Here is an 18504-nt window from a genome sequence, read left to right on the forward strand (position 1 = left end):
AAAAATATTTTCAAAGGAACTCATTTTCCTCCATTTGAAAGAAAATGACTTTCCTCATGAGCCAAGGGAAATCATTTTCTAGAAAATATTGAAATATGACTTATGGAAACTTGGAAATCAAAATAAACCAAAACATGAATAAAGTGATCAAAATAGGTCACTTATTTAATAAGTTACCAAAATAGGCTAAATTTAATAATTTATTATATTTTATTCCTTTTTTTAACGGTTTGATAGCGGATGTGTACAGTAAAAGGTTTTCGTAAAATGTAGTAATAATTTATTACGTTTTACAAAAAAAATTTATAAAACGTAATAATTTATTATGTTTTATAATTTTTTTTGTAAAATGTAATAATTTATTACGTTTACATGATTTGACATAAAGAAGTGATGTGATAGTACACTGAGTTTTTTTTAAAAAAAATTATAAATTAAAACTTTATAACTTTTAAAAAAATTATAAAATTAAAACTTTTTATTACAATTTATAAATTATAACTTTTTATTACGTTTCTTACCAAAAAAAAAATTTTTTAAAAAAAGTTATTGCTTCGTTTTGTCAAATCAAATACCACCTAGCTCACTGATACGAGTCAAATGGCCATCAAAGCTTTTGATAACATCATGCAAGGCCAACACATAAAGAATCCGATTATGGTCACATTGAGGGCAAGGAGACACGCATGGAAAACACATTTTGAGTTCACAATAGATCAATTCCGCATGTGTAAGGTTGCTTGGACGTTTGCCTTGATGAGATGCCCGAGAGGTCCAAGTAATGAAGAATAATTGTGAAGACCAAAATAACACAAGATATTGCATAAGTTGATGTGTGAAGATATTAAATCATTTTTTTTTTTAAAAAAAAGAGCTCTTTAAGCACTCCATGACCGCCTTCTCATAAGGGTGTTTTGGCCTTTTTGTGCCTTTTCTTTACTATGGAGCCCATTTTTATTAAGGGTATTTTGGTCTTTTATGTAACAGTTATAAATAGACTTCCTTAGACTTATTTTTTATTAGTTTTGAAGATTTGATTGAGTTTTACTCAAATTGTATTTTCTTTTCTTAGTGTAGGGCTTGAAAAAGCTATCTTAGTGTAGGTCTTGGAAAAGACATTGGAACTAGGGTCATCTTTGAGTATGGAATCACTCTTGTTGACACTTTGGCAAGAAAGGTAGGTATTTAAGGATATTGAATCCCTTTATGTCCATCTAAGAGTGTGGTATTATCCTTCATTGGTGTTGTGTGTCTTAGTGTTTGATACACACCTTGGCGTATTCATTAGTGTAGGTGTATGTCTCAATATCTATCCCTTTACTTAATGCAACTTTTCCTTTTGTTTTGTTTGAATCCGTGTTTCTCATCTCATCTTCTCTTCTTTAGTTGCTGATTTTTGGTTTCTTAGTGTGTTTTCACATTTTTGTTGAAGTTCTAGGTTAGATCTTGTATCATTTGGTATCAGAGAGCCATGTTTTAGAGTTGTTCCCACAACTCTAAGTCTTGGATTAAAATCAACTAAAAAAGTGTAGAAAATAAAAAATCTCACAAAAAAATTATTAACCCATTTTTGTGTTTTGGCAGATTTTTTAGACTTAGATCTACTTTGTTTTTGTATGTTTTGTTAGTATCTAGTGCTAGATCCTTGTTTCCTAGCACTAAGAGAGTCTAGATCTAAGTTTTGAGCATTCCACCATTGTTGAACTTGAGTTTGAAGCTTTTTTATGGTGGATTTTGTGTGGTATATTATGGTTTGGACGTTTGGACTTAATTTTGTATTATTTGTATTTGGCTTGGCAAAGGGAACCTAGATCTAAAAGAAAATTTAAATTTGGAGGTCATTTGCCTTGTGGTCAAACTTGGTCAACTCTTGAATATTCATATTGTTCTTCCTCAATCTTCATATCTTGTTGGAGAAGAATATTCAAAAGTTCTTATTTGATCTTGAAAAGGGAGGAAAGAGGGTGTACTAGTTGTTAAAGGCAATTTCCAAGAAGCTTCCTAGTCTTGCCAAAAGAAGAAAACAACAAAGACAAGAATCTTCAAGTACAATTGCAAGTACAAGGGGGGACCAATTCATTTCAAATTCAATTTGAAGCTTGAAAAGGCTCTAAACTTACATATTTCCCCCTCAAAATCGTTACTCTCCTTCCCTAAGGTGTTGTTTGGCCGAGATAAGAAGATTGAGAATTGAAAATTTTAAAAAGTGACGTCCAATCACAAGTTGTCACGTCATTACTTTTATGAACAACCGAATTGAGCTCTAAAATTAGATTTCCTAGTTTCTAATTATTGTTTCTAGTTCCTTTTGTATTGATTCTATCACTAATTAGCAAACTAATAACTACCTACTAGGTTGACAATTAGTTTAGAGTCTTTTGTTTCGCGTCAATGTTTCTTTTGTGCTTTTATCATTTGTAATTCGTTGAAACTTGTTGGTTCAAGTCCATAAGCTATTTTCTTTGAGTCATATCAAATGAAAATATATTTCGGGCTAAAGTTAATTCATCCCTCAATCACTCACTAAGTACAAGCTGAAGTTTCAACACTTGTGAGACTAAGTGTGAAGTAAGAATCCGAGAGTGAGAGAGTTGGTGAGGCTTGTTGAACTAACTTGTTTGCTCATTTTGTAGGTTTGCTGATTTTTAGATACTTGTCATGGAATCCGATGGAACTACTTCTCAAACATTAGGAAATGATGTTGCTAGTGCAATCTTGGCTAAACTTGAGTCATTTGGCCTAGATATAAAGATGGTACGTACGGATCTGGGATCAATGAAAGGTGACATAACTAGAATAAAAGTGGGTGTTAATAGACTATGTCCACCAAAACCTCCACAAAATCCAAACTATCAAGCCTAAAGTCCACTAAACCGAGAGCCAAATAGACCTTCACCTCTTCTAATGAACCAAGTCCAATAAAAAAGACTCGATACTCCAATGCTACCCCAAAATCCGAACTACCAAGATCCAAACCCACTTGACCAAAGGCCTTACCCTTCACAAGTTCAAAACCTCAAGTCCAAAGACCTTACACTCCACAAAATCCAATGCCTCCTCTCCAAGCTCCACTTGCCAACAAAGGTCCCTTGTTACTCATTAACCCAAATACTAGTATTTTGCCTAGCATTGATTCTTCTTATGTGTAGGTTCAATCTCATATATTCAACAATAACAACAACAACAACAAGACCAATGTATTCCCACACAGTGGGGTCTGAGGAGGGTAAAATATACGCAGTCTATACCACTACCTTCGAATAAGTAGATCGGCTATTTCCGATAGACCCCTGGCTCAAGATTCAATCTCATATATTCACAAAGGAGAATCCACAAGGAGTTCCTCACAAACACATGATTGATGACCCAAGGGAACCCTTGGCCGAAAGCTCCCACAAAGAGAAGGGTGATGAAGAAATAATTCAAAAGGGAAGTTTAGAAACACTCCCTTGTGATGAAAGCTTTCCAAAGATGCAAGTGGACTGCCATGAAACAAATCAAGGTAAGAATGCTACTCTCTACACTCTTTTAAGCTTAAAATGTGATGATGTGGTAGTAGTAGCCAAGTGGGTGTAGTTGCGGGTTTGCCTAGAGTAGGAGTGCATGATTCTTCCTTTTGTGATACTCTTGGTATTGTTAGGTTGCATAAAGACCAAACTCTTGTTGTAAGTACACAAGCACTAATTGATCCTTTAGATGACAAAATTGCTTCTTTTCGTAAGAATGATTTGTGTCCATCTAGCTCTAGCACTTATAACTTGAATAAGGTTCCATTACCAAGTGACAAGAGTATTCACACTCTAGTTGACCCTTGTGAAGACCAAGGTGAGTCTACGTTAGTATGTGAGTTGCCAATAATTAGTGAGGATGTGAATGATGATCAACTTACTCACGAATGTAGTCCCCTATTTGAGCTTATGTATAGTGTGCGTGATGAGTCTCAAGTTAGTGATGATGTTGATAGAGTTGATCATGAGAATGGAGATGATTCTTTGAGCATATTGTATGATGAAAGTCTTATTGTTAGTTTTGCTTATAGAAATCATGAAAATGAAAATGATGTGAAGAATGACATGTATCTTTTTTAGAGTGAACTTGTAGGCTTCAACTTCTTACCTTTAAATAGTAATCGTCTCTCAAAGAAAGATGTCTTGTGTGAAATTTGTGAGATTACTTCTTGCATGACCCCTAATGATATACAATGTGATGTGTTTAATAGAAAAGGTGGTATTCTTAAGATTCACTTGTTGTCCTACTTCTTGAAATCCATCAAGAATATAGGGTTGAGTGAAGATTATGTTAACCATCCAATTCTTGATAGTGATCTCTCACTATTGGAAAAGAATGAGCAATTGGGTGATAAGAACCTTGATATACTTGAATGTTTAAGAAACCCAATTACTAATTCTTTCTTGTGAAAATGGCTTTGATTGTGATTCCTTTGATGCTCATGATGGTTTGTATCTATGTAAGGATTACTCTCTTGAAAGAGAAGGTGGTGCCTGTTTAGAAATTCCATTTACTTCTTCCCTATATGTTTTTTGTGTTGAGCATACTCATAGTAGAGATCTTGAGATTAGTAGTGAGTGCGTGCATGAGAACACTATAGTTGAAGTTAACTTGCGGGACATCTTTCTCTACCCTCTTTTTGCTCATGATATTTCCAATTGTGATAAAGAGGGTATGACTAATTTTGGGACGATACCTTAGGGAAAGTGAGTATAGTCGAAACCTTTGTCCTTGGCTACTTCTCCCATTTGACCCCGGTAACTTCTTGGGATGTGGAGATTGTTGTACATCCGACTTAATGCTTGGTCAAGACGACAAGTAAGATTGGATTGTGAGTGTTGGTACCCTTTCCTATAATGAAAAGTCTTTCTTGTGGATTTACAACCCATTTAATAGACTCAAGTTGTGCATGGGGGAATTTCCAACAAGGATAAGTGTTCACTTGGTGCTTCCCTTAGCCCAACCCTTTGTGACATTTGTACTAAGATTTTCATGATTAAAACAAAGGATTTGTGGTTATATTTCAAGTGTTTGCCACCTTGGCATAGTGATGTTCTTTGTTATACTAACCCTAACCCTCAAGCCATGAGGATTTTGTACTTGCTTGTTCTTTCTTTAGTTTTTCAAGATGTAGATTCGAGGTCGAATCCTTTTCAAGAAGGGGAGGATGATACGAGTCAAATGATCATCAAAGATTTTGATAACATCATGCAAGGCCAACACATAAAGAATCCGGTTATGGTCAAATTGAGGGCAAGGGGACACTCATGGGAAACCCACTTTGAGTCCGTAATAGATCAATTCTGTGTGTGGAAGGTTGCTTGGACGTTTGCCTTGATGAGATGCCCGAGAGGTCCAAGTAATAAAGAATAATTGTGAAGACCAAAATGACACAAGAGATTGCATAAGTTGATGTGTGAAGAAGAGCTCTTTAAGCACTCTATGACCACCCTCTCATAAGGGTGTTTTGGTCTTTTTGTGCCTTTTCTTTACACTCCATAGGAGCCCCTTTTAATTAAGGGTATTTTGATCTTTTATGTAATAGTTATAAATAGACTTCCTTAGTCTTATTTTTTTATTAGTTTTGAAGAATTGATTGAGTATTACTCAAATTGTATTTTCTTTTCTTAGTGTAGGGTTTGGAAAAGCAATCTTAGTGTAGGTCTTGGAAAAGACATTGGAACTAGGGTCATCTTTGAGTGTGGAATCACTCTTGTTGACACTTTGGCAAGAAAGGTGGGTGTTTGAGGATATTGAATCCTTTTATGTCCACCTAAGAGTGTCGGGTTATCCTTCATTGGTGTTGTGTGTCTTGGTGTTTGATACACACCTTGGTGCTATTCATTGGTATAGGTGTGTCTCACTATCTATCCCTTTACTTAATGTAATTTTCCCTTTTGTTTTGTTTGAATCTGTGTTTCTCATTTTCATCTTCTCTTCTTTGGTTGCTGATTTTTTATTTCTTAGTGTGTTTTCACGTTTTTGTTCAAGTTCTAGGTTAGATCTTGTATCGCTCACTCTTTTTTACTTTTTCTTTCATAAATCGTATTAAGAAGTTACTTTTAATAAATAAAAAAATTAAAAATATGTAATTATAAATTTTACTAATATGTAATAAAAAATTATATTATTTTCTAAATTTGGTCAGATGAATGTATAATTGTTGATGTCACATCTCATACAAACTGACCGAATGATTAAAAATGTGTAGTTAAATATTATGTTTTAGAAAATATATTATATTTTTAATTAGAGGGTCACACGCTCATGTAAAGTTAAAATTTAGGTTATTAAAAAAATTATATTTTCTATTCACCAACCAAACACCATAAAATATTTTTTTAAAAATATTTTCCACTCAACAACCAACATAAGAAAATAAGTAAAACACCAACTTATTTTCTAGGAAAACATTTTCTAGGAAAACATTTTCCATGGAAAATATTTTTCATCATACCAAACACACCCTAAATAAAAAAAGTGAAAAGTGTCAAGTTTATCCCTCTACTTAGAAAAATTAACTAAATGTATCCTTCATCATATTTTTTAGATTAAATTTATCCTCGTTATCATACTTTGTGACCAAATTTATCCTTTTACTTTGAAAAATGATCAAATATATCCTTCGTCATACTTTTGGGCAAAATTCACCCTCGATATCATACTTTGGAGTTAAATTATCCTCATTGTTAAGAAACTTTTCACATGTACCCTTTCTTTAACAGAAAAGCTCAAACCAATGTTAAATACTAAGTTTTTAATAAATAAAACACATCTTAATCTAATTTGTCCGATCTGGCTCAAGCCACAAAAAAACACAAATAAATATATCTCTTCAGTTTTGTTGATACAAATTTTTCAACGAAATTAAGTTATTAGATATTTATCAGTGCATAGTTGATGAAAAATGAAACTGCATCAGTACCATCCCAAATAAGTATATTCCACCCTTAGTTTTTGGATCTTTGTCAGTGTAAATCTCATGAAACATGACATATAACGGTCTCCAATATATTATGCCCATTAGATATTTCTCTGGATGATTGAGTTAAGACGTCTCCTTATGTGTCAATCGTGACATCTCGTCATTTTTATGTCTTTACATACAATTTGAATCTACATAAATTTTTCATCATATCATTTGCTCAAAAAACTTATTCATCAATTCTGAAATTTAGATGTACATAAAATTGCATATCAATTTTTTGAAATTTGAACATAATTAAAACATGAATAGAGTTATAATAATATTTTCTCTAGTTTCATGATTCTGCATTATCCATTCTATTTTACTTTTTATTTATTTGTAAACGACCTATCATCTTTGCACATTGAAGAACAAATACATTTATTCATTGAAAAAATTCAATCAATATAATTGAGGATTTGTTTGTGTATTTTTTGTGGGTCGAATCAAACGAGTTAGATTAGGATGTGTTTTATTTTTAAAGAGTTAATAACGCATATGGTCACTCGACTATGAAATTTTATCCCAGAAAGTCACTTAACTTTCATCTTTATCTCAGAAAGTCACTCAACTTTAATCTTTACTTCAAAAGTAACTCAACTACCACATTTTTAATCAAAAAGTCACTCAACCTATTTAATTTTTTTGAAAAAAAATAGAATTTACTTACGTGAAATTTCTATTTAAAAACAAAATTCTAAAAAATAAAAAGTATTCCTTTAATGACCTTTTTATCCTTGTGCCCCTCAATTAATATTTCTCTCTCCTCTTTCTCATTTTTCTTTTCCTTCTCACTTTCTTCCCATAAGTTTTCATAAAACATTTACGGTATAATCTAGAAATTAAGAATTATAATTATACAAAAGGAAATTACTATTATATTTTATCTTTGCATTTTATTTTTCATGTCTTTGAAAAGGAAAAAACGGAAAAACAATAGGAAAAAAGAAGAAAAATAAAATAAAATAAAATATTGTGCACTTTCCTTTTTCTCTTTTTTGATACTTTATAAGTTTATTTTATTTATCTTCTTTTGCCCTCTCTTTATTTTAATTTTTTTAAAGACAAAATAAAAGTAAAATGCAAATATAAAATATGATAGTAATTTCATTTCATATAATTTTAATTGTCAATTCCTAGATTATAATGTGTGGTTTATGAAAAAATTTACTGGAAGAAAGTGAAAAGAAGAAGAAAAATGAGAAAGAGGAAGAAGAGATATTATTTAGGAGAATAAGGATAAAGCAGTTAATGGATACTTTTTATTTTTAAAAATTTTATTTTTAAATAGAAATTCACATAAGCAAATTATATTTTAAAAAAATAATTAACTAGGTTGAGCTACTTTTTGAGTAAAAATGTGATAGTTGAGTGACTTTCTGAGCTAAAAATTCATAGTTGAGTTACTTTTGAGGTAAAGATCAAAGTTGGATAACTTTCTGAGATAAAAAATCATATTTGAGTGACCATTTGAGTTATGAACTCTATTTTTAAAAAGTGGGTCGTTAAAGTTGAATTGGGCTTTTTTATTGAAGGAAGGAAAAATGTGAAAAGTTTCGTAACACTGAGATAAATTTAGCCTCAAAGTATGATGTTAATGAAAAATTTAGCCCCAAAATACGACGAAGAGTATATTTAGTCAATTTTTAAAGTAAAGTGATAAATTTGACATCAAAGTATGATAACAAACATAAATTTGACTAAACTTATAAAGAATATATTTAGTCAATTTTTAAAAATAGAAAAATAAATTTAAACCTTTTTTCAAGAAAAAGAAAAATTCACCAAAATTCGGTCGATCCCAAAAACTAAACTTAACTTCTTAACAAGATTTACTCAAAATTTGCTTAAAAAAATACTCAATTCTACTTGCTCTGAATCAAATCAACAAAACCCAGAACGAACATGATGAAAATTTGGTGTAACAAGTCAAATCAGATATGTTGGATTGTTGGAAATAACACAATTAAATTATGAATGATAAAAAGAAAAATAAAAGAAAACCAAAAAAAAGTGGTTAAGGATAAGTATTTGCGTTAGTTCAATAAGAAGAGTTGTGTAGCAGTGATGGCATAAGAGGAGAAGCATTGGATAAACGTGCACTTGCTTGAAAATAATAGTGCCGAATGGCCATATTTCGTAAGTAGAAGCGGCCGAAGGGCCTGTTAGGATTTGTTGTTAATTCATCTTTAAAATCAAATCAATTTTCAATTCATGTTTATGATTTCAGCTTTAATCCGTGCTTAATTTTAATATTTGTGCTCCTTTCAACTTATACATTTACTTTTAACGCATGAGTTTCACTCTTAACCTATGTTCACTTTTAATGGACAAGCTCTAATAATATAACCCTGTTCACTTATAAAACATGGCTCCAATAATATAACTCATGCTTTTATTTTTAATGCATGGGCTTCAATTTTTAACCCATATCACTAATCATGGTAAGCAGCAATGATACATGAAAATTATGTGAAAAAGAAGAATACAAAGATTGATTTGTCAGAAAATTCAGACCAACGAAAGATTTGTAGAATTTGTCCTGAATTCCTTACTTTACCTGATTTTCTACCATAATTAAAATTACTTTCTCGATAGAAAAAAGGTTTCTTAGTAGGAAAAGATCTCTATCTTATTAGATTTCTATTTTGTTACTCATTTCTTCTCAATTCATAACACAATAACATCCACGGTACAGTTATTAAAGAGTATTGTTTAGGGAGAGATTTCTCCCAATAGATTTCACGTTTTTTCATTATTAACTTTTCAACATAGGTCATTTGACCAACCATATCAATAATATGTTTTTAGTATTATGTTTTTCTTTGTCATCTGATTTATCATCTCTATGGTTTGCAAACTTTAAGCTTCCGCATAACGTCATCTCGATTTCGAATCCAATAAGGCCAACTTAGGTATTATGGGGTGCTTTGGTGTGAGGTATAAGTAGTTTTGGAATAAAATAAAGGATTATTTTATCTCATGTTTGGTCGAACCTAAAAGGGTATTAAGGGGTGCTTTTATGTGAGGTATAAGTAGTTTTAGAATAAAATGAAAGATTATTTTATCTCATATTTGGTTAGAGGTATTAGTTAGTAACGGGTTTATTTATCCCATCTATTATATCATGATGATGAGATAAATTATTTCATATACATAGTGGAATAACTAATCTCGAATAACTAATTTCGAAATTAATTATCTCGGAATAAATCTTTCCCAACCAAACAACCCCTAAATGAACTTATTTTTAAAATATAGTACTATTTTTTGTGTAAAAATTTAATCCATGACATTCTGTTTAATTTTTCCTTTATTATATCATCCATATTTATTGTAAATTAGGAAATGAATTGAAAATAAATGTGTATAAAAAGTTAAGTTCTCATGGCCACTACAAGAATTTTGATAATTCCTCTGGTGTTTACTACGACTTGTAATATTAACTTGGTACGGGGAAGTTCTATGATACTAACTCGTAGATTGTGTATATACATATAAGGCGAAAGCCATCGATATACACTTAAACTTATTGTCAAAATTCACTTAGACACCTAAACTAAGGTTTATTCCTATCAAGCCCCTAAACCCCCCCCCCCCCCCCCCCCCCCCCCCACATTTTGTTCCAATTGGGCCTTTTTTCCTCTATTAGAAAAAAGTTCACGCAATGACTTGGCAAAACGAGCTAATTGAAAGCTGACACGTGGCATTGTGAGTCCAATAATTATTAAAAATTAATTATAATTTTTTTAAAAAAAGTTTATAAAAATCGCATTGAGGAAATTATTTAAAAATAATTCTAAAATTATTTAAAAAAAAAACTGATTAATTAAAAATAATTATAAAATTTTTTAAAAAATGAAATAAATTATTAAAAAAATATTTTTTTAAAATTCTAAAAAAATTTTAAAAATGAAAATAAAAAATGGCATTGAGGATATAAATTATTAAAAAATAATTGTAAAATTATTTAAAAAAATAAAAATATAAAACTGATTATTTAAAAAAAAATATAATTTTTTTAAAAAAATGAAATAAATTATTGAAAAATTATTTTTTAAAAAATAATTATTAAAAAAATATTAAAAAATTTAAAAAATGAAAATAAAAAATGGCATTGAGCATCAAATTATGAAAAAATAATTATAAAATTATTTAAAAAATAAAAATAAAAAACTGATTATTAAAAGAAATTTTAAAACTTTTAAAAATAAAAATAAAAAATTGCATTGAGGATCCAAATTATTAAAAAATAATTATAAAATTATCTAAAATTAAAAATAAAAACCTAATTATAAAAGAAAAAATTATAAAATTTTAAAACAATGAAATTAAGAAATGGCATTAAGGATCCAAATTATTAAAAAATAATTATAAAATTATTTTTTTTAAAAAAAACTAGTTATTAAAGAAAAATTATAAAAAAAAAATAAAAATGAAAATAAAACTCCCCCACCTACCCCCAACCCCCGTCCCCCAGCGTTCTGTTTTATTAAAAAAAAAAAATAAAAAAAATATAAAAAATATTAAAAATAAAAAATGGCATTGAGGATTCAAATTATGAAAAAATAATTATAAAATTATTTAAAAAATAAAAATGAAAAACTGATTATTGAAAAGAAATTTTAAAATTTTTAAAAATAAAAATAAAAATAAAAAATTGCATTGAGGATCCAAATTATTAAAAAATAATTACAAAATTATTTTAAAATAAAAATAAAAATCTAATTATAAAAAAATTTATAAAATTTTAAAAAAATGAAAATAAAAAATGGCATTGAGGATCCAAATTATTAAAAAATAATTATAAAATTATTTTAAAATAAAAATAAAAAATTAATTATTAAAAAAAAATTATAAAATTTTTAAATTTCTTTTGAATAATTAATTTTTTATTAAATTCCGTTTTATTAAAAAAAAAATTGAGGTCCTCTAATGTTTTTTGTTTTATTAAAAAGTTTTTTTGGGCCTTTAGTGTCTAAAAAGAAAAAAATTGTTATTAAAAAAATTTTGAGGCCCTCAATGCCACTTGGCATCTTTTTATTCATAAATTAGTGAAAAAAATGTTGTTCACGTGCCTCCCACGATGGCACTGCACAAAAAAAGCCCAATTGAAACAAAATGTGAGGGCTTAGGAACCTAATAAAAACAGGCCTTAGTTTAGATGTCTAAATGAATTTTGACAATAAGTTTGAATACCTATCGATGCCTTTGGCCTACATATAACAAGCTTGAACTTCAATTAATTGGTCGCTGCTTGACATCGGAAATTTTCACTCGAGATTTAAACGGAAGAGCTTCTAAATAAAACAAACTGCACGGTCCACTACAAATTAATTTTCTTGTTTCCGTCAAATCAATCCAAGGACTGTTTTTACACTAGGAAACCAGAAATTAAAGCACGAAATCCCTCCAGAATTTTTTACTCCAACCAAAATTGTAAAGAACAATGTTGAACCATTTTGTACGTGGAATGCAACAATTTCTTGACTACCAACCTCAACCCCCTTGTTTGCTTTAAATTCCAATTCCGCCAATGACTTGTCACCAAGTCAAGTACCCAAAAATGCGTATTTCTTTCTAGCTGCTACGAGAATCAGCTCATTTAAAGAATTCAATTCTCTAGGAGCACCAGAAAAAAGATGCATCAATAACATCCTACTCCAACTACTAAAGATGCAAAAAGTTCAAATCTAGTGACAAAGGGAAAAGAAATTAGGTTGCAGGTAAGACACACTATATGGACTCCAGAGCCTGAAGAATATCAGCTTTCAAGTCTTCAGAGTCTTCTACCCCAAAGCTGAATCGAACCAAGTTGTCCATGATCCCATACTTAGCCCTCTCTGACTGGCTAAGATCCCTGTTTTCAGAATGAGCATGCCATCCAAGTTAGGTCTTATATATGTGGCTAATTGCATTATAGAACTCATTTGCTTTGGTTCCTAATTTAAAATAGGACACAACAGAACAAAAATATATGTATAAGAAATACCAATTAGTTGGGATTAAATTTTAGACATGCTAGTTAATTATGTTCCACTGTAGTCTACGAGTCTTCTAATCATGTCCGAAATTCATGGGTTAATTGGTCTTACAGCCCTCTACAAATTTGTTTTTACCCTCTACAAATTTGTTTTTAGTTGTCTTTTTACATGATATCTTCATTTTTAAACATGAGAAAATCAGAGAAAAACACACGTAAGATCTTTGCCAGGTAATTATACTTTTCTTCAAATTATAAAGGGCTATGTTCACCCATTTCCTCGAAATTCATAGGCTAGTGGAGAATATAGAGAATTTCTAGCTTTTTTAATTCTTATTTGATAAGAAGATGATGGACTAAGATGAGTTCATATGGACAACAATAGTAAAGATTCATATAGCCAATACTAACTTCCTTGGGGTTGAGGGTTAGTTGTTGTTAGCTCGTCTTTCCCTAGAGTCATAAGACCCTACATGGTAGATAGGTTACATATATCCACCAAATACCATCCACATTACAATTACCCCCTTCAAGTATATCAAAATCCTAGACTCTTACATTAATTGAATATCCAGTCTCAATAATGATCAAAGTTTTCAAGCCCAGAAAAGGTACAAATTATAAAAGACACTGCACCATACACAAAATATCAACATACCAGTAAGACATAATTGCTGGTTGGTCCACAATGCTCTCGCAACCTCCAAATGATGGAGCAATATATGGAATTTTTAGAGCATCAACAAATTTTGCAGTAGTCAGCAGATCCCCATCAACCTAATTAAATAACATAACTATCCATCAGCCATCATCCAGAATATTGGATCTAACAAGCATACACTATCTAAATGTAATAGATTGTAAAATACAGACCTCAAAACTGACCACACCACCAAAACCAGTCATTTGTCTCTTTGCAAGATGGTGTTCTGGATGACTTGAAAGGCCTGGATAATACACACATCTCACCTGCAACTCAATTTTATTATATATGATAGCAGTGGCAAACATGGAACAAAAAACTGTGAAGCAAAGAAAATACCAGGCCACTGAACTGTCCAAGAAAAAGCTAGAGATACAGTGGGTTAGCAAAAATTAACATCAAGCAAATTTGAGCCAAACACACACAAAAAATGAGTTTAAGGAAAGGCTGGCAAGAGGAAATCCATTACCAACATTGACCGGTTTTCTTCCCCTCTTTATTAGTGGTTTATATTTCTCAGTTTTCTTTGTTCTTGTTTGTGTGTTTTCCCATGGGAAAGAACTGTCTAAATTGCATTCACCTTGCAAGGGCATCATCTTGGTTAACAAAAGAAGAAAACAAATAAAGCAGAATCACACCATTCCCACAAAAGAAATGCAGTTCTGTGACACTGATAGCATGATCTTAAGCTGCAAAAAAGCGACATGCCTCCTGCTTATCTGGTTTGTTACAATCAAAAAAGTCGGGTAAGAGAAAAGGAGGCTGAACTTCACTGGCCACTTTTCATGTCTTGATTTTGGTCCACACACTTTGAAGTCTAAAAGAAGCAATTACCTATAATTAGACTGTTGTATGTAATAGGGTGAGGGTGTACTGGAATTGGGACCCAAAAGAAACATGGACATTTATTACTTGGATTCTATTTGCAATTTATTTACATACTCGAACAAATAGAAATTTCCGGGGATCCTCATATTGCAAATTATCATTTAACAGACATTAAACTGAACCTCCTTTATTTCCTCAAAGATACACAATCTCTTGAAAATTAGTTTTGGCGGTTATGCCCAGCTACAATGTACAATCCACACCATGCCCTACTGAAGATGTTAAAGAGCTTAAGAATACCTTTGGATGAGCCTCTAAAATTTCGGCTATCCTTTGTGCGGTTGAGTTCTGTTGCTGTACACGAAGATGCAAAGTTTTCATGCCTCTGATGATCAAATACGCAGCATTCTGATACATGGGAAAATTGAATCATGCTTCAATAAAATACATACAAGGTAAATATAAGCTATAAGCTCATCCTTTACACTTGATACTCAAATACCACGACTACAAATCCAGAGTCCACTTACAAGAAAAATGTGATTTCTGTTCACCAAATTTAAGCTACACTACGGTGAGTTAATTCTTGTTTCTTAAAAATAGTGAGGGTCTTCCAATCTCAAGAAAATAGTGAGGGTTTTCTGTTAGGTTGATACTTTAGCGATGTGATTACCAGCGTGATGCTGTTTTTACTCTATAAAAGTTACATTAGTTATCAAAAATAGTGAGGGTTTCAGGATGAATGATAAAAGGTTCTCCATTTAGGAGGTATATGGTAATTGAGGTACCCCTGATGACTTTTTTGGGCCTTATCTTGCATCGCAAACAGGCAGAGAAAAAAATGTCAGGGAAAATATCAAGAGAGTTCAATGCGACTCACAGGATTGAGAGCACCACCCAGGATATAATGCAAGTTACGAACTGCTGAAACTAACTTATCAGGACCACTAATGCAACCTCCAAGAACCTGCAACAAATGGAATTGTCTAGCAGTAAGTCTGATAAAGTTAGAGGTGGCATCGACATTTAAATTGCTGAACATCATTTGACGCCACCATACATCATTGTGGCCACCAAGATATTTTGTCGCAGAGTGCACAACGAGGTCAGCCCCTAGTGCAAGGACCTTTTGGTTAAGGGGAGTTGCGAACGTCCCATCTATGCAAACTAGTGCTCCTTTTTCATGGCAAAGTTTTGAAACCAACTCAATGTCAACACATCTCAGGAATGGATTTGTTGGAGACTCGGTAAAGAAAAGAGTCACCTGCATGGAAAAAGGTTCAAGGCGCTGGAGATGTTCAGTTATTATATACATATAATTCAAAACTGTCGATGAAATAAGCAGCCTACTGACTTTCCTCTGACATAGCACCGATTCTAGAGCTCCAATATCAGCTGGGTCAATGACTGTCGCCTGCAATGGATAAAGGAACTGAGATTATATAACTATACAGATGATATCAGCATAAAGCATGAGCGGTGACGGAACTTCTTTTAGACTTGAATATATAAATAAGTTATTAGGATAGAAAGGAAATGAAAGTGTATGGCCCATTTATTCAGTAAACAGTTCCGTATCCAATTCTCTTCTTGTGTCAAGAAATACTAAAAATATTCTATGCTTTCCAACTAGAAGCTTCAAGTATCTTAAACATTTGGAATAGGTAAATACCGTGATTCCCATTTTAGGCAGTATCGTCTCAATAAATATTCGGGTCTTCCTATAGCAGTCTGTTGTTGTTACAATATGCCCACCAGCAGGAACCAATGCCAACAACATAACAGTACTAGCACACATTCCAGATGCCATTAGCAAGGTTGACTCAGCACCCTCCAGTGCACTGTTGCAGCAGACGTCTTAACTACCAATGACATAAAAGAAACTGGAGAAGGGAAAGGGAAAAGTTCCCCTTAAGTACCTCACCTTATCTTCTCCTCTGCAACAATAGTAGTGGGGTTCCCATAGCGCCCATATTCAAAACTTGCACGTCTTTTCTCCTGCCAAAGTATCACAGACAGAAACCAAACCAAAAAGAGAAATTCAGCTAACCTTAGCATTCTCTCTTACCAACACAAGGATACTAACTGCTATATCAGATCTCACATGACCTGACTACTGACCAAGCACATCACTTGCCTTCCCTTAACTCATATGGCTCACATTTTTCTGGTGCAAACTATTCACTAGAATTAGCTAGTGAAACTATTTTATAGGAAAGTAAAGGCCCATTACAGCAAATACCTTGAAATCAATGAGGTCAGAAGTCTTGTTGAAGAAATAAGCAGATGTGTTAACCACTGGGGTAGTTATTGCATCAGTAACAATACCACGTCCTAACCTTTCACCTGGAAAACGCAAGCAGATCAATCAGTCATCTAAGCCTCAACCCGATCATCTAAAAGAATACCCTATGTAATCTGTAATATCCGAGTAAATCCACAAATCACGGCATAACAGAGAGAACAGAAAAACTAAACATTCGAGTTTGAAAATACTCTAGAAGGCGTATATATACCGGCATGAATTGCGATGCTTCCATCATAACTCAAAAACGAAGAATATTTGACACCTGTCAAATCCTCAATCTGTACAGGTCGAGCAGCACAAGGCGGATTTTCCACCATCGCCATCTCCTCATGACCTGTGGTAATATCAAGAGGAGCAATGGCGGCGGTAGCATCGACGGCCTTAGCCGTCGGTATAAAGTCAGGAGAAGCGTGGTTATTAGACCATGAAGCCGCAACAACTTGTGCTAAACCGATATTGCTGCAGTTCCTTCGAGCTTTGACGCTCAGCTGCCTCACGAAGTTGGGCGGAAACCTAAGGATCAGAGAATACATACCAAAAAACGACGATCCGCGACTTTGCAAGTTCGCTTTCCCTGAAAAACGAATGCCGGCGTTAGGAACATCATGACGTGGAACGCCACCTGAGAAATCAGCGTTGGAACGGCATTCGAAGGAAGGAAATGCCCTAGCACAGCTTGAAACGGCCATTGAATTAGAGGGTGAAAACGCGATATCACCGACGGCGCCCCCTCTAATGAATCTTCTAAATTCTAATTAAAGAGGAAGAGAAATGAGATTTTGTTCGAGAGAATTTTTGGGATCTTATTTATCACATATCACACCAAGGGTGTGTTTGGTACCAAGGAAAATGTACGTTTTCTTGAAAAACAAGTTGATTTCTTATTTATTTTTTTATGTTTGGTTAGTGGATGGAAAATATTTTTTGAAAATATTTTCTAATATTTGGTTGTTGAATGAAAAAATATTTTTCAAAAAATATATTTTAGTGTTTAGTTAAAACGTAAAAATACATTTTATAATCTTTTTTAGAAAGGGATTGGTAGGCAGGTGGGTGGGGGCGTCAGAATAGACAGTAGGGGTGGGGTAAGAAAAAATTTTAAATTTTTTTTGTTAAAAAAAAATTAAAAAAATTGGCAGGGAGGGAGAAAGGGGGTAGTAGGAGCTAGGGGTCAGGATAGGGGAGTAAGAGGGAAGGGGAAATAAATTGAATTTTTTTAAAAAATAAATTTAATTTTGTTTTTTGAGGTTGCGGGGTGGGGTGGGGGAAGTGATGGGAGAGGGGGATGATAACGGGGAGGGAGGGTAGGGGTGTGGGGTAAGAGAAAAGTTTGAATTTTTAAATAAAATATAGATATTGTTTTTGGAAGGGGGCTGGTAGGGGTAGGAGTAGGGGTAGGAGATGGACTAAGAAAAAATTTTGAAATACTTTTTAAAACAATTGAATTTTTGGGGGTGGGGGATGGGGGTAGGGGTAGGGATGGGGTGGGGATAGGGGTGGTGTCTGGGTGATAGGGTATTGGGGGCGGGGTAGATGATTTTGAGAATTGTATGAATATTTCAACTTTAAAATGAGGTTGAAAGAGAGTTTTGGAAAATGCTTTCCTTATTTTTTGAAGGGAAGTCATTTTCCTTAGATTTAAGGAAAATAAGTTGGTTTGAAAAATATTTTCCAAAACATATAAGCCAACCAAACATAAGAAAACT

At 32.5% G+C, this 18504-nt stretch overlaps 1 protein-coding gene across 2 annotated transcripts; it reads right to left on the reverse strand.

The window, feature by feature from the left end:
• Positions 1 to 12303: 12303 nt before the first annotated feature.
• LOC107868072 (cystathionine gamma-synthase 1, chloroplastic) lies at positions 12304 to 17618 on the reverse strand. 2 transcript variants are annotated; one of them, XM_016714639.2, is made up of 11 exons: positions 17007 to 17618; positions 16733 to 16836; positions 16415 to 16488; positions 16163 to 16331; positions 15845 to 15904; positions 15551 to 15754; positions 15371 to 15457; positions 14791 to 14898; positions 13833 to 13928; positions 13618 to 13736; positions 12304 to 12836 (listed from the first exon to the last, which is right to left on the reverse strand). In XM_016714639.2, exons 1-11 carry the CDS (start codon positions 17485 to 17487, stop codon positions 12713 to 12715), a joined length of 1626 nt encoding a protein of 541 aa, XP_016570125.1. In that variant the 5' UTR covers positions 17488 to 17618; the 3' UTR covers positions 12304 to 12712. The 2 variants fall into 2 exon arrangements, with proteins under 2 accessions (XP_016570125.1, XP_016570124.1); XM_016714638.2 differs by having other exon boundaries at positions 15551 to 15904; positions 17007 to 17584.
• Positions 17619 to 18504: the final 886 nt, after the last annotated feature.

Source organism: Capsicum annuum, chromosome 4 (assembly GCF_002878395.1).
Source record: "Capsicum annuum cultivar UCD-10X-F1 chromosome 4, UCD10Xv1.1, whole genome shotgun sequence".
Lineage (NCBI taxonomy): Eukaryota > Viridiplantae > Streptophyta > Magnoliopsida > Solanales > Solanaceae > Capsicum > Capsicum annuum.